This window comes from Salmo trutta, chromosome 26, assembly GCF_901001165.1.
Source record: "Salmo trutta chromosome 26, fSalTru1.1, whole genome shotgun sequence".
In the NCBI taxonomy this organism is placed as follows: Eukaryota; Metazoa; Chordata; class Actinopteri; order Salmoniformes; family Salmonidae; genus Salmo; species Salmo trutta.
The window spans coordinates 34,921,879-34,938,405 of NC_042982.1; the positions used below are offsets into that span (position 1 = coordinate 34,921,879).

The window sequence follows — 16,527 nt, forward strand, 5'->3', positions numbered from 1 at the left end:
TCGCTGAGATCTTGGTTGAAAACAGCAGAGGTGTATTTAGAGGGCAAGTTGGTTAGGATGATATCTATGAGGGTGCCCGTGTTTACGACTTTGGGGTGGTACCTGGTAGGTTCATTGATAATTTGTGTGAGATTGAGGGCATCAAGCTTAGATTGTAGGATGGCTGGGGTGTTAATTAAGCATGTCCCAGTTTATGTCACCTAGCAGCACGAGCTCTGAAGATAGATGGGGGCAATCAGTTCCCATATGGTGTCCAGAGCACAGCTGGGGGCAGAGGGTGGTCTATAGCAGGCGGCAACGGTGAGAGACTTGTTTTTAGAGAGGTGGAGTTTTAAAAGTAGAAGTTCAAATTGTTTGGGTACAGACCTGGATAGTAGGACAGAACTCTGCTGGCTATCTCTACAGTAGATTGCAACACCGCCCCCTTTGGCTGTTCTATCTTGTCTGAAAATGTTGTAGTGGGGGATGAAGATTTCAGAGTTTTTGGTGAGTACAGGTATGTCACATATAGTGATCACATACATTTATGGTATAAAGAGTCAAGTTTAAATGCAAAGTATGTAGATATACAGTATTTATGTTGAAAGAGTTCAACTCTAATTCAATTAAATAGCATACATTAATTAATTCCACTAGATGACACTAAAACATATTCACTGGAAGATCCATAGTGTCGGGCTCTTTTCACAGGTAATTTTTTTTTATAATACATTTCATGAATAAGGATTAATAAATTATTTATGAACCTTTAATAAATAAATACATATTTAAAAACATGTATAATCATTGTAAGCATTTTTGTGAACAATGATGTATTTATTTGTATTTATTCAGTATAAGGTAACATACAAGCAGTTCGTACAAACAGTACGCAGAGGGACAAAAATCTAAATAAAAGAGACAAAACGAGGCATAAATCTATATAAGGATCTAAAAAAAAATTGGGGGTTGCAGTTCTTGTATTGTGGTGAACAAACATAACTATTACAAGGAGCAGTGTAGTTCCGCTATTATAAGGAGCAGTGTAGTTACACGTTTGGGACACAGCATATTGGAAGGATCTTATTTAGGATTTTTCCTAAAATGTCAAAGACATGCTTCCAAAGAGATTCACAGTTAAGCAGCACCAACACATTTGCAGAGGGTTTCCTACTTCAGAACAAGAGCATTTTGTAACATTGATCATTATCTACAAGCTATATTTTAAATCTACACTCAGGAGTGAAATAGGTCCAGCTGATGGGAAAGGTTTTGAGATGAAGAAGAAATGTTGTTCCATACCATGGGCCAGTCCCATTTGAGACCAAGGTTCTCTAGGTCTCTTTCACACTTCTTTGTGATACGGAGGGTGTTGACATTATGTGAGGATAATTTATTATAAATTAAGGATACAAGCCCAGTTATTCTGGTAGACAAGATCAATTTTGCAATAAGGTGGGAGCCTGGAAAGGCCTCCCATGGTACACCATATGTTTTCAGAGCTGTACATTCAAAACATACATTATCATACATTAAAACATACATTATCATACATCCAAACGTACATTATCATACATCCTACACATACATTATCAGCTTCTGATTAACTTATTTGTTTTGGTTACTTAACATGCAACTCTTGTCACGCCTGCTCCTGCTCTTCCCCCATGGCGCTCGAGGGCGCCAGGCTGCCCTGCATTACGCACTCCTGCCACCATTTACGCACACCTGCCTTCCCTCGTCACACGCATCAGCGATATTGGACTCACCTGGACTCACTCAATCACCTGTTTATTACCTCCCCAATATTTGTCAGTTCCCCAGCTCTGTTCCCTGCTGCTGCATTGTTTGTCATCTGTCTTTGTGTTTCCCAGTTCTAAAGCTGTTCCTGTCCCTTTGCATGTCCGTTCCTAACTAAATGTCAATTCCCCGTACCTGCTTCTGTTCTCTAGCGTCATTCCTTACAACTCTGTTATGATAGTGATGAATGCTAACATGTACAATTACCACTACAGATATGAGTGAATAGCGTCACATACAAATGTACAGTACCAGCACCTGATCAATTTACTGGTATTATGCTAGAGGTGTTTTGTTTGACCATTTTTTTCAAAATCCCTCTGATTTCCTCAGTATTCAAAACATAAATGACTGGATTGAGCATTGGAGGGAAGCTGAAGCAAGAGACAAACAGATAATCCTGGCATTGGAGTGAAGAGAGAAGGTCACTGCAGCAATGTAGGTGGATATAAAAGGAAGAAAGAAAAGTGCTACTGTGAGAAGGTGTGATATACAAGTCTTCAGAGCCTTCACACGGCCCTCCCAGGTAGTAATTCTAAACAGGGCAAGTAAAATACACACATAAGACAGGACTATGAAAACGAACGGTACATGAAGGACTAGTACTATATTCACTTTTGCCATGATGGAATTGACTGAATTGTCATTGCAGGCCATTCTGTACAAAGGCCCATGATCACAGAAATAACTGTCAATAACTATGGTTTTACAGTAAGACAGTCTAGTGATCAGCACCGTGGTTGTACCAACAATGACTACATTGACAAGCCACATCCCTGTAATCAAGACAGACATGCTAGTGTTAGTGAGCAGAGTGTGGTATCTCAGAGGCAAGCATATGGCAACAAACCTATCACATGCCAGAACAACAAGGGTCATAGACTGCAAAGCAATAAAGAAGAACACAAAAAACATAATGGCCAGACATGCTTCATAGGTGATGTATTGTGAATCAAAAATAATTGTCTTAATCAGGTTAGGAATTAGTGCACTGCTCTCACCTAAGTCAGCTACTGCTAAGTTTAAAATGCCAATGTCATACGTTTCGTTTTCTGATGAAGAGTAAGAAATATCGGACCAATACGCAGGGTGGTAAGTGTCCATACTTATATTTTTATTCATATGTGAACACTGAAACAAAACAAGAAAATGCACGACAGTCCTGTAAGGTAACCTTGCCTATACATGGAACAATCACCCACAAACACAATAGAAAATAAACCCATATAAATATGGCCTCCAATTAGAAGCAACGACAACCAGCTGCTTCTAATTGGAGGTCGTTCCCAAAACTAACATAGAAATACAAATACAAACATAGAAATACAAAACATAGAACAATACCCCCAAAAACCTGACAACACAAAACAAACACACCCCTGCCACGTCCTGACCAAACTACAATAACAAATAACCCCTTTTACTGGTCAGAGCGTGACAGTACCCCCCCAAAGGTGCAGATCCCGGATGCACCTCACACAAAAAAAAGAAATAAAAAGAAATCCTAAACTAAAGGGAGGGAAGGGAAGGTGGCTACCGTCACCGACGGCTCCTGTGCTACAACCCCCCCCCTCCCAAATCCTCCTCCTATGGAGGTGGCTCAGGCGCTGGACTTAGTCCCCAACCTAACCTGTCCACCCCTGCTGAAGACCTCCGGCTGAAGCGCGTCGCTGGAGACCTCAGGCTGAAGCGCGTTGCTGGAGACCTCGGGCTGAAGCGCGTCGCTGGAGACCTCGGGCTGAAGCATGTCGCTGGAGACCTCGGGCTGAAGCGTGTCGCTGGAGACCTCGGGCTGGAGGGCGACTCTGTCGGTTCCGGACTGGAGGGCGACTCTGTCGGCTCCGGACTGTGGGCCGACTCTGTCGGCTCTGGACTGGAGGGCGACTCTGTCGGCTCGGACTGTGGGCCGTCTCTGTCGGCTCCGGACTGTGGGCCGTCTCTGTCGGCTCCGGACTGTGGGCCGTCTCTGTCGGCTCCGGACTGTGGGCCATCTCTGTTGGCTCCGGACTGTGGGCCGTCTCTGTCGGCTCCGAACTGAGGGCTGTCTCTAGACAGGGCACTGTTGCCGGACACTCTGGACGGGGCACTGTTGCCGGACACTCTGGACGGGGCAATGTTGCCGGACACTCTGGACGGGGCAATGTTGCCGGACACTCTGGACGGGGCAATGTTGCCGGACACTCTGGACGGGGCACTGTTGCCGGACACTCTGGACGGGGCAACGTTGCCGGACACTCTTGACGGGGCAATGTTGCCGGACACTCTGGACGGGGCACTGTTGCCGGACACTCTGGACGGGGCACTGTTGCCGGACACTTTAGACGGGGCACTGTTGCCGGACTCTCTAGACGGGGTACTGTTGCCGGAAGTCCTGGACAGGGAATGCGCACTGGAAGCCTGATGCGTGGGGCTGGTACTGGAGGTACCAGACTGGAGACATGCACCCCAAGGCTAGTGCGAGGAGCAGGAGCAGGACGAGCTGGACTGGGCTGACGCACTGGAGGCCTGGTGCGTGGGGCTGGTACTGGAGGTACCAGACTGGAGACACGCACCTCAAGGCTAGTGCGATGAGCAGGAACAGGACGTACTGGACTGGACTGACGCACTACAGGCCTGGTGCGTGGGGCTGGCTTTGGAGGCGCCAGACTAGGGACACGCACCTCAAGGCTAGTGCGAGGAGCAGGAACTGGATACACGGGGCCTTGACTATGCACTGGAGATCTGTAGGACACAGCCTGCATAACCAGTTCTGGCTGGATAGTTACTGTAGCCCAGCACGGGCGGAGTGCTGGTATCGACCGCACCGGCCTATAGGTGCGCACTGGTGATACAGTGCGTATCGCCGCATAGCGTGGTGTTTTCTTGGTCCGACGCTCCCCATAATAAGCACGGGAAGTTGGCTCAGGTCCCAGTCCTGGCCTAGCCAACTTACCCGTGTGCCCCCCCAAAAAAATTCTTTGGGGGGCTGCCTCTCAGGCTTCCTTGCCAGCCGTGTTCCCGAATAACGTTCTCGATCCTCTCCAGTCTTCCTCCATGGTCCTTCTCCAGCCAGTATCTCCTCCCAAGTCCATGACTCCGTATACACCTCCTGCTGCTCCCTCCTCCGCTGCTTGGTCCTCGTTTGGTGGGTGATTCTGTCATACGTTTCGTTTTCTGATGAAGAGTAAGAAATATTGGACCAATACGCAGGGTGGTAAGTGTCCATACTTATATTTTTATTCATATGTGAACACTGAAACAAAACAAGAAAATGCACGACAGTCCTGTAAGGTAACCTTGCCTATACATGGAACAATCACCCACAAACACAATAGAAAATAAACCCATATAAATATGGCCTCCAATTAGAAGCAACGACAACCAGCTGCTTCTAATTGGAGGTTGTTCCCAAAACTAACATAGAAATACAAAACATAGAACAACCTTTTGTCTTTACCAGAGTAGCCTAAACATTACAAACATAACTTGGCATTTGATCAAATCACACTAAAAGTTACTGAATCAAACATACCAACAGATGGTGTCAGTGGCAACAAGTTGAGCCAGGCATTCACTGTATTTGCAGGTGAAGGTCTGTTGTTTGCAGGAGAGCCACTTAATTGTGGTTAAAAGTCTGCACCATGTGCCATTTACATGTAAGTGTCCTTCACTGTAAATGTCTGTCATAGGATATTGAAAACCCCCAGGAGAATGATGTAATCATAGTTGGACTGGCACTGGAGCTGTACAGCATATCAACTACAGCAAGGTTGCAAATCAGAAGATACATTGACTTGTGCATCATGAAGGATAAAACATATTTGCCACATTAGAAAGCATGACTAGGAGATAGATACACAGAATTACAATCCCTACTGTCAGAGGTCTGTCAATCTATTTGGCATAAAAAGTTAGGTTGCTTGCATAACCCCCGGTTCTCTAATATTATGAGTGAGATATCTCATGTGGGAGTTTGCTACTCTCTCTGAAGTACATATCAAAAGTATCTATTGGAGACAGACGGGTAGAGTGGCGAATGAGGTGAGACCCTCACTTACATAAAAGGAGCCACTCTCCTGCCCTCTGGTTATTCCCAAGCTTGCTTCTCCTCCTCACTCTCTTTGCGAGCAGGGGAATGTGGTGAGATACAATGCATTCAGTCAGTATTAAGACCCCTCAACTTTTTCCACATTTTATTACGTTACAGTCTTATTCTGAAATTGATGAAATTATTTTTTTTCCCTCATCAACCTACACACAATAACCCATAACGACAAAGCAAAAACAGTTTGGGGGATTTTTTTTGCAAATGTATAAAAGATAAAAAAACGGATATACCACATTTACATAAGTATTCAGACCTTTTACTCAGTAAAAGCGATTACAGCCTCTTCTTGGGGATGACGCTACAAGCTTGGCACACCTGTATTTGGGGAGTTTCTCCTATTCTTCTCTGCAGATCCACTCAATCTCTGTCAGGTTGGATGGGGAGTGTCGCTGCACAGCTATTTTCAGGTCTCTCCAGAGATGTTCGATCGGGTTCAAGTCCGGGCCCTGGCTCATTCAAAGACTTGTCCCGAAACCACTCCTGCATTGTCTTGGCTGTGTGCTTAGGGTCGTTGTCCTGTTGAAAGGTGAACCTTTGCCCCAGTCTGAGGTCGTGGGTGCTTTGGAGCAGGTTTTCATCAAGGATGTCTCTGTACCATGCTCCCTTCATCTTTCCCTCAATCCTGACTAGTCTCCCAGTCCCTGCTGCTGAAAAGCATCCCCACAGCGTGATGCTGCCACCACCATGCTTCACAGTACGGATGGTGCCAGGTTTCCTCCAGACATGACAATTGGCATTCAGGCCAAAGAGTTCAATCTTGGTTTCCTCAGACAAGAGAATCTTGATTCTCAAGGACTGAGAGTCCTTTAGGTGCCTTTTTGGCAAACGTCCGTCTGGCCACTGTACCATAAAGGCCTGATTGATGGTGTGCTGCAGAGATGGTTGTCCTTCTGGAAGGTTCTCCCATCTCTACAGAGGAACTCTGGAGATCTGTCAGAGTGACCATCGTGTTCTTGGTCATCTCCCTGACCAAGGCCCTTCTCCCCTGATTGCTCAGTTTGGCCAGGTGGCCAGCTCTTGGAAGACTCTTGGTGGTTCCAAATGTCTTTCATTTAATAATGGTGGAGGCCACTGTGTTCTTGGGGACCTTCAATGCAGCAGACATTTTTGATACCATTCCCCAGATCTGTGCCTCTGCAAAATCCTGTCTCGGAGCTCTACCGAATATTCCTTCGACCTCATGGCTTGCTTTTTTGCTCTGACATGCACTGTCAACAATGGGACATTGTATAGACAGGTTTGTGACTTTCCAAATCATGTCCAATCAATTGAATTTACCACAGGTGGACACCAATCAAGTGGCAAAAACATCTCAAGGACGATCAATGGAAACAGGATGTACCTGAGCTCAATTTTGAGTCTCAGAACAAAGGGTCTGAATACTTATGTAAAAAAGGTATTTCTGCTTTTTCATATATAGATTTGAAAAAAAAAATTATATACATTTTCAAACATTTCTAAAAACCTGTTTTCACTTTGTCATTATGGGGTATTGTGTGTAGATTGATGAGGAAAATTATTTATTTAATCCATTAAAAAAACAATTATATACAATTTTTGGAAAAAAGTCAAGTGGTCTGAATACTTTCCGAATGCACTGTATCTCACTCATAATGTCAGCGAACCTGGGTTACGCAACTAAACTTAAGTTCTTTTTCAATTATTTCTTTTGATATCTCTCGTGGGGATGTGGCCAACTCCCGTATTGCAAAAATTCTCTCTGAAGCCAGGGAAGTTCCAACATCAGCATCCTTCAGAGGTCCCGAAACTAAGGGAGAATGCACAGAAAAAGGTGCAAAGACAACCCAAAGGGGGAAAAACCTCAAAGAAAGTGAGGGGAAGCATACAATCTCAGTTTAATGAGATATTCCCCAAAAACAGTGACCAAGATGTCAACTACTCTGTAGGAAAGGGCCCTTCCAAGCCACTCTGAAGGCTATTACCCTCACCATTATAAATCAATTTAATGGTCCCATTGAAAATAGAAGAGCCCAACGAGCGTGGAGCATGACACCCTTGCCCAAGCTCTCCTACAATCCAAGTAGATGCTAACCACATGTACTAGACAACAATGGGGACTCCTTTCTAGGGAAGGTTGACAGGCGAAAAGCCATAGGCTCAAAGGTGCGACAATGGGAAAATTGCTTTGTTCGCTTGGGTAAAGGCCCTGCATGAAGATAGCTGCCAGGACTGGTCGTAAGGAGGGTTGTAACTGCCAACCGGAAAATAACTGGTCATCGAGGGGCTCAAAGATGAGGAGGGAAAGCATACGGCATCACCCACTTCTCATGGGTGTGTAAGCTCTTCCACCCCAAATGTGTTTCGGGATCAGGTCTCCTCGGGTCGTCGCTTCTACCAGGCTGCAGTAAGTCTGGATAAATGCGGGAAGCAGGCTCTCTCGGGACAGAGTAGCCAGCGCTATGACGTAAGACTTCAGGGAATGTAGCTTGAAGGAAGAGGGAAACACCTGCAGCACAGTATTCCTAAACGTGGGCAGTAGGACAGATACATCACTGGTAAGTCTTGGCCCTGCTACATAGAGGAGGGTTGTCAAGAGCTATAAAGTTCCTCAGCCACTCGCTCCCGTAAGATGGGAAGATAGAGCAGGCAGTGGCCGGCTTGCGTGAACCAATCTTAGTAAAAAAACGTGATGAGGAAAAGCCAAAGCTTTGTGGACTTGGGAGTACTAGATAGCTGTCTGAGGCTCCGACGCCTGTGAGGGCGTTGCCCCTCCCCCCTTTCCCTAATATCCAGAAAGTAAACTAAGGAAACGGTGTACCTAATCAGATGTACAACTGAATGCATTCAACTGAAACATGTCTTCCGCATTTATCCCAACCCCTTTGAATCAGAGAGGTAGGCGGGGCTGCTTTAATCGACTTCCACGTCATCGGCTCCCGGGGAACAGTGGGTTAACTGCCTTGCTCAGGGGCAGAATGACAGATTTTTACCTTGTCAGCTCTGATATTCAAGCCAGCAACCTTTCGGTTATTGGCCCAAAGCTCCTACCCGCCTGGCTACCTGCCGAGATCCAGAAAGTAAACTAAGGAATAACTATACTGTTTGATCTCTTGCTCAATGGAGAGTGTTCTCTATTACAGAGCCAAGTTGTCTTTGCCAAGTAGAGTGTGGCGGATGAATCAGAATAAGTTGGGTAACATAGATAATTAAGATGTTTTATTTGCATAATATGCTTATGTGAGATACTTGTCATTAGAATGTATCCCTTTGGACTCTGGTGTTGACAGTTGCACGTCTTCCCTTAGCTAGGGCTCAGTCACTTGGGGCCCAGAGAGGGGAGAGGTCAGGCTTGTCTTTCACATGTCCCTGGTGCTATGCAGAATATCAGAAAGGGAAGAGGACAGAATGAAACATTGTCTTCATATGTGAATGTGTCTTTACCTATTCTTAAACCATGTGAAGGGATGGCATGATTAATGGGGAACCAATTACTTGTCTCCACAATGTCTGTGCGCAAGTCACTCCCTCCTTTGGCAGTGGGGGAAGGTGTATGGCAGTGTCTGGACCATTGTATGTCCCCTCTGATGTTGCACTTATCTTGGGATAGTGTATGACCAAGAGGCTCACTCCCCTCAGTGAGCTTGTCCAGGAGTGGAGTCAAGAGGGGGTTTACTTGAGATGGGAGTATCTAGAGTTGTCAATTGATTTATGCCATTGGATGAGCTAATGGTTCTGTTCTATACCGTACCAGGGAGAGACGGTTCCAGTTTGGAGTAGGAGGACCAGACACTGGTCTATACAATGAAAACTGTTGACACAGCAGTTGCTGTCTGCTATGTTTTATAGATATCTTTCATACAAAATGTAACCTTATGACCCATTCTATGTATCTGTGGTTCGTCATGTACGCTGAGAGGGGTGTATCTTGGCTATAAAAGATCTTTGTACTTTTGTGTTGACACTTTTCAATGGTTCATTAGAGATAGCGCATCATTGAAAGTCAAAGTGCTATTGCAAAACTCTTAATTATTAAAGATGTAGTTTAAGTATAACTCTGACTGGTGTGTGAAGTTTGTAACTCTCCTCATTTGGTAATGCAGAAAAACACCCCTCAGAATCCTAAAAAGGGCTTAGAGGGTTTACCAGTGAGACCTGGAAACCTGTACTCCCATAGAACGAGGGAGCGGTATGGTTCGGGTTCCCCTGCCTGTCGTACAGAGTAGCATTGCCCTATTGTGGGAAAACTGGAGTGGCGCATATCATAGCTTGCTTGACTGTGATAGGCTCTATCCCCGGGGCAAAGGGAGGCATTCCGGGAGGAACAAAAAGTGTCTCCTCCATTTCCTCACATGAACGCGGTCACAAAAGTGAGCTGCTGCACAGAGAATAGGGTTTCGTTTTAACACAGCTCTGCCTACCCACTGCTGCGAAACCTGGAGAGGGGAAGGAGTAGCAACTATTAAACCCAAAGAGAGAGGGTATGGCCCTGCACACTATCCTCCTCAGCTGCCCTTCCTACCTCCTTTAAGAGGGACAGAGGGGCAGAACCTTGCTGCTGCCGCGTCGTAAGACTACTTCCTTGCGCATGTCACACTTCTGTGGTGGGGACAGTGGGCCCGAACAACTCCTTGGGTGTCACTGGGGCATCCAGGAGGTCCACCATTTCTCTTTCTGTTAAAAAATTAAGCTGGATAAGCTCAGCCCTTTCTCCCACTACTGCTAGGCTCAAGGCTAGACCACAGCCTTGGATGGCACTACGGGAGTTACCGAGGTTCAGGTCTGTAATCTCCTAAGCATCTGGGTCTAGTCCAGTTGCTTCCCCACTTCCTCCAGTAACTCAGCCTGATATGCCAACAATAAAAAGGTAACTTTGAGGGCTCTAATTGCTTGGGCTGTGGCCTTTCTTAAAAACAGAGGCAGTAAAGCGCTTCACCTTCCCAGGGAGTGAGGCGCTGGTGTCGTTAGTAATACGATGTGAGGGGCTGAGGTGGTGAGCCAGTGATGGCTCCACCATGGGAGGGTTGCCAAAGCCGAATTCCTCCATATTGTGCAAGTCCAGGTTTGGCATACACTTAGCAAGAATCCTGCTAGTGAGGTTTTTTTCCCACAAGCTCTTAGCTTCCCTGAGGAAAACTGGTGCTGCGGGGAGCAGTTGTTTTATTGGGGCTGTCTGGGATGGGAGTCTCTAGCAAATAGCAGCTTGTGTAAACGGTGTACCAAGCTAGTTAGTTAGGAGCCTTGTGGCTAACAGCTAGCAATATTTATCACCATATAACGCTATAGCTATAACACTATAGCGAGGCTTGTGGGTTGTTAGCAAGCTAGCAGTGACCTCATGGTGAAAGCGACCTTGGGGGGAAGGTATGCTATGGCTAGCTCAGTGCTGGCTGAAGGAAACTGTGTGACCGAGTTCGCCTTCAGAAAGAGTACTCCTGTGACCAACGGTACCTTGATGCTCCCCTGACCAACGGCACTGTGAAGGCTAGTTAACACAACTGGTGAATGTAGGTTAAACTAGATGAGAGAAGGGAGCTATACCTGCTACCCTTTTGGGTTTAAAAACTACTTAAGTATTAAAAGTAAATGTAATTGCTAAAATATACTTTAGTATTAAAAGTAAAAAATAAAAGTATAAATATTTTCAAATTCCTTATATTTTTAAACAAACCAGACAGCACAATTATTTTTATTTTTTTACATTTACGGATAGCCAGGGGTACACTCCCTCTCACACATCATTTACAAATTAAGCATTTTTGTTTAGTGAGTCCGCCAGATCAGAAGCAGAGGGAATGACAGGGTTGTTCTCTTTTTCCTGTCCTACTAAGCATTGAAAATGTAACGACTACTTTTGGGTGTCAGGGAAAATTAATGGAGTAAAAAAGATAGGATTTTCTTTAGGAATGTAGTGAAGTAGAAGAAAAAGTAGTCAAAAATATAAATAGTAAAGTCAAGTACAAATACCCCAGGAAACAACTTAAGTAGTACATTAAAGAACTTGTACTATTGATCTCTTGCTCAATGGAAAGTGTTCTCTATAACAGAGTACTTTACACCACTGCTAGTGAGGTTAGTTGCCTTTCAGCAAGCTAGCCAAGTTTGCTTAAGCCTTGCACAGCGGGCTCACTGAGTCTCAACTGCTAGCAGTGATGCTAGCTACCAACGGAGACTGAGAATTTGAAAAGGAATTTCACCACTAAAACACTAACCTTCCAGTTAGTACTCAACCTCTCAACAGGGTCTGAACACCTATGCTCGGCAATGATATCCTTAATGGTTCCCTTGTGAGCAGTTTAGCAGGCAAACAGATATTCAGTTGATATGAGGAAAGCTAGAATAAGCAGAGGGTGGGAGAGTGGTTATTTTTATGGAAGTGAGGGTCTCACCTCATTCGCCACTCTAACTGTCTGTTTCCAACAGACGCTTTTGATTGGTTGCTTCAAGAGAGTAGGTGGTCCTAGCGAACCCCCATGTAACCAATAATTGAAAGAGAACCAATCTTAATGACTAACACTCATTTTACATTGACAACTAATATACAACTATATGAGTGTGAAACCCAGCAAAAAAATGGTACTGCAGTCAGCTCCCATGGACAAAATAGGGATGCAACATTACAATTACATTATTTTTTGATAAAAAAGTGACGTGACTTCAGGAAACCAAATTACAACCAGATTAAGACGTCTTTAGGCGGGATTTTTTTCTTTACTTTGCATGTCATATGGGGGTTATAATTATGACCATGAAGTTGTTTGCAGGTCAGAAAGAACAGTCCTGCTTTATTTATAAATGTATGTCTCAAAAGATATCATGCTGACACTATATGCATCAATACATTCTAAAATAAATAATTAGACTAACTAATGCTGTCAGATCTAAAAGCAGCCCCATGTCATTAAAGTATCCTGAGATTTAAATTACACATGAGAAAATTGAATATTAACTGACTAATGAGTCATTGAATCACTCCAGGGGCAGGGACTAGGCCTAGACAGGGAGGATTTACATCTTAGCCTGTCATTCAGGATAACTTAGATGTATTGTGATGTATAAAACAAAATCAAACTGGTAATTTATTGTAAGAAAAACAACACCATTCTATGATATTGCAAAAAACATTCTCAAGGAAAATCTAAGACATCACACAATCTATTTGTATTGCCTACGTTGAATAAACTAAAGCCTATGTGCTGTTTATTTACTCTTTGTAAGGAACACTAGAAAATAAGTGTGCACTGTTGCATCCATCATTTAGTTGTGCTAGTTAGTCTGAAATGAAACCACAGATACCGCAGGAGTGTTGGTTAGCACTGTAGCACTGCTCAGGTGTTCCACAGCTAATTGAGCTTGGTTAATGATGTGTTGACGATTTTGAGTGTTATCTGAAGAGACAGATGTCGTAATACAATGCATCAGAGTTAGGCCACCTGATAGAAGGCTGACGCAAACATGAAAACAAATGAAGGGGCTGATACTGTTCCAGTCAAGAGGATACATGTTCCTAGTTTTCATGTGGAGTTAAAATACAGTGTTATTCTCCCACTACTGATAATGTTGGTGAAATAGTGACTTTGGGTCATAGGTCTCCTTTTGGTTGTGTTCTTATTGTTTTTAAAGCACAGGGTTGTCATAGGCATCGTGAGGATTGGACCAAGGCGCAGCGGGTAAAGTGCTCATCTTCTTAATTTATTAGAAATAACACTTAAACAAAAGAAAGAAACAATGAAACAGTCCCATAAGGTGCACAGACTATACAGGAAATAACTACCCACAAAACACAAGTGAAACAAACCTCAACTAAATATGGCCTCCAATTAGAGGCAACGACAACCAGCTGTCTCTAATTGGAGGTCATTGCCAAAAACCCAACATAGAAATAGAAAACTAGATTTAAACATAGAAATAGAAAACATAGAACCTAAACCAAAAACACCGAAACACAAAACAAACACCCCCTGCCACGCCCTGACCAAAACTTAAATGACAAATAACCCCTTTTACTGGCCAGGACGTGACAAGGGTCCATATTTTTCTAGTGCACAGATTTGTAGGAATACTTTGTGTATTGTTTCTCTAACACATCCTATCTATATATAATATCTATATTTTTTTTACATTTTAATATATTAACAGGGGATTTGACACCTGATTTGTATTGATTTATACCTGATGTCTGCTATTGCCAATAGAGAACATAATAAAGGTGAAATTAAAACATAGGCCAGCATGCTTCTATAGAGCACGGTAACAGACATGTTTTTACACATTCACTCATACAGTAGGCTACACAACAAGGAGATGACTTCATTAAACCGTTTTTTAACATTTTTATTCAGTGGGCGCAACTTTGTTAAACATCTTCAACATTTTGTTTTTGATCTCTTTGGTTCTAAAACAGTATACAAAGGGATTTACAAGAGAGGGCCCGAGAATAGCCCCAATCATCAAGCCATGACGCTCTTCCAAGGTCAGCACCACACCTAGCCTGGTCAAGACTATACGTACAAATAAAGGAACGTAATAACACACTACCACTATCAAGTGACTGAAGCAAGTACTGTACATCTTCCTCTTGTCGTTCTTGGAGGACATTTTAGCCATAGCAAATATGATCCATATGTAGGACAGGCAAATAAAACAGAACGTGCCAAACAGGAGAAAGGAGGTGATAATGGTTATCATATTAAAATAGTAGTTAGGATTGACACAAGTGGCTCTCACTAACGCAGCATAATCACAGAAGGTGTATTTGAGGGTTGAGTGGCAGTAAGGGAGAGACAACACAGTGGCAGGCATAACAGCCACAAAAGCACAGGCAACCATCCACAGAGCACCGGTCAGAACCAGAGTACGAACATTGGTGAGGATACTTTGATACCTCAGTGGACTAGAGATTGCAATCAAACGATCAAAAGCCATGACAGAGATAGCAAACATCTCCATTACGCCCCCCAGGTGGAAAACAAACATCTGAATGAAGCACGACACATAAGCTATGGTTTTATCACCAGCTACCAGCACACCAATCATAGTTGGACTGGCACTGGAGCTGTACAGCATATCAACTACAGCAAGGTTGCAAATCAGAAGATACATTGGCTTGTGCAAACGCTTATCATGAAGGATAAAACATACATTTGCCACATTAGCAAGCATGACTAGGAGATAGATACACAGAACTACAATCCCCATTGTCAGAGGTCTGTCAATTGTGTCAAAACCACCGATGACAAATTGATGTATTATTTTGCCAGAGACATTTCCCAAGGACATATTCCACTGTCCCTCGAAGGTCCAAACAGCTACAAGGGAAAAAATAGGTGTCATTCAACCAGACTTATGAACATGCACTTCTTACGCCATTATGACTGTTGCTTTACTGAATAACTGTTCTAAATCAATCTTACAACATTTAAGCACCAAAAGCTATAAGCACATTCTCAATTCTCATTCTCTTACGTTTCTTAATTTTCAAATCAGAAAAAGTGGTCATGAATTAAATATACTCAAAACAATGAGAAAACAATGCACAGCAAACAAACAATAATGCTACGATTGATTATATTGAATCGTGATAATCTCTTCAAACAGAATCATGATTTTTACATAAAGTATCATCATCCTGTTCTAATATACTACTCATTGAATGTTTTCATATCAACAATCCTGACGCTATCAGGATACTGCATGATTAGCCACACAGTGAGATTACACATGATACCACACAGTGAGATGAGACATTATACCACACAGTGAGATGATATAGTTCTACATCTGAACCTCTAAGACACCTACATCCTTCCTTTGGATGAGCTCACCTGGAGATCCAATGGCTATCCTCTCTATGATGGCATGGGATATTTATACATGGTTGGTTCACCTGAGAACCTCCTAGGTAGAGACCCAACAACCAACCATATCCTTGATATCAAACTGAGATTATAATATATCTACATAATAATCATTTCCCTTGAGTCCAAAGCAGGAACATGGATGGATATGTCCCTAATGAATAAGGAAAATACTAGGCTTTCAGTGGTTGCTAAATTAAACTATTCTGAATGATTGGAATATGATGTCACTAAAGGTTTTACACATGCTAGTTGGACTGGCCTAACCTGCCTAAATGACTACCAACCCGTAGCACACACGTCTGTAGCAATAAAGTGCTTTGAAAGGCTGGTCATGGCTTACATCAACACCATTATCCCAGAAACCCTAGACCCACTCCAACTTGCATACCGCCTCAACAGATCCACAGATGATGCAATCTCTATTGCACTCCATACTGCCCTTTCACACCTGGACAAAAGGAACACCTATGTGAGAATGTTATTCATTGACTACAGCTCAGCATTCAACACCATAGCGTCCTCAAAGCTCATCAATAAGTTAAGGACCCTCGGACTAAACACCTCCCGCTGCAACTGGATCCGGGACTTCCTGACTAGCGCCCCCCAGGTGGTAAGAGTAGGTAACAACACATCCTCAACACGGGGGCCACTCAGGGCTGCGTGCTCAGTCCCCTCCTGTACTACCTGTTCACTCATGACTGCACGGCCTGGCACGACTCCAACACCATCATTAAGTTTGCCGATGACACAACAGTGGTAGGCCTGATCACTGACAATGACGAGACAGCCTAAAGGGAGGAGGTCAAAGACCTGACTGTGTGGTGCAAGGACAACAACCTCTCC

General features: G+C 43.8%; 2 protein-coding genes across 2 annotated transcripts; both read right to left on the reverse strand.

Moving 5' to 3' along the window:
* Positions 1-2,041: 2,041 nt before the first annotated feature.
* On the reverse strand, positions 2,042-10,871 carry LOC115163894 (olfactory receptor 24-like). Its single transcript, XM_029716099.1, is given in 3 exon segments — positions 2,042-2,176; positions 2,179-2,745; positions 10,761-10,871. Coding segments are annotated over 3 exon segments (813 nt in total).
* A 3,287-nt stretch (positions 10,872-14,158) lies between these two features.
* LOC115163896 (olfactory receptor 10G4-like) lies at positions 14,159-15,132 on the reverse strand. The gene has a single exon (XM_029716100.1). It carries the CDS (start codon positions 15,101-15,103, stop codon positions 14,159-14,161), a length of 945 nt encoding a protein of 314 aa, XP_029571960.1. The 5' UTR covers positions 15,104-15,132.
* Positions 15,133-16,527: the final 1,395 nt, after the last annotated feature.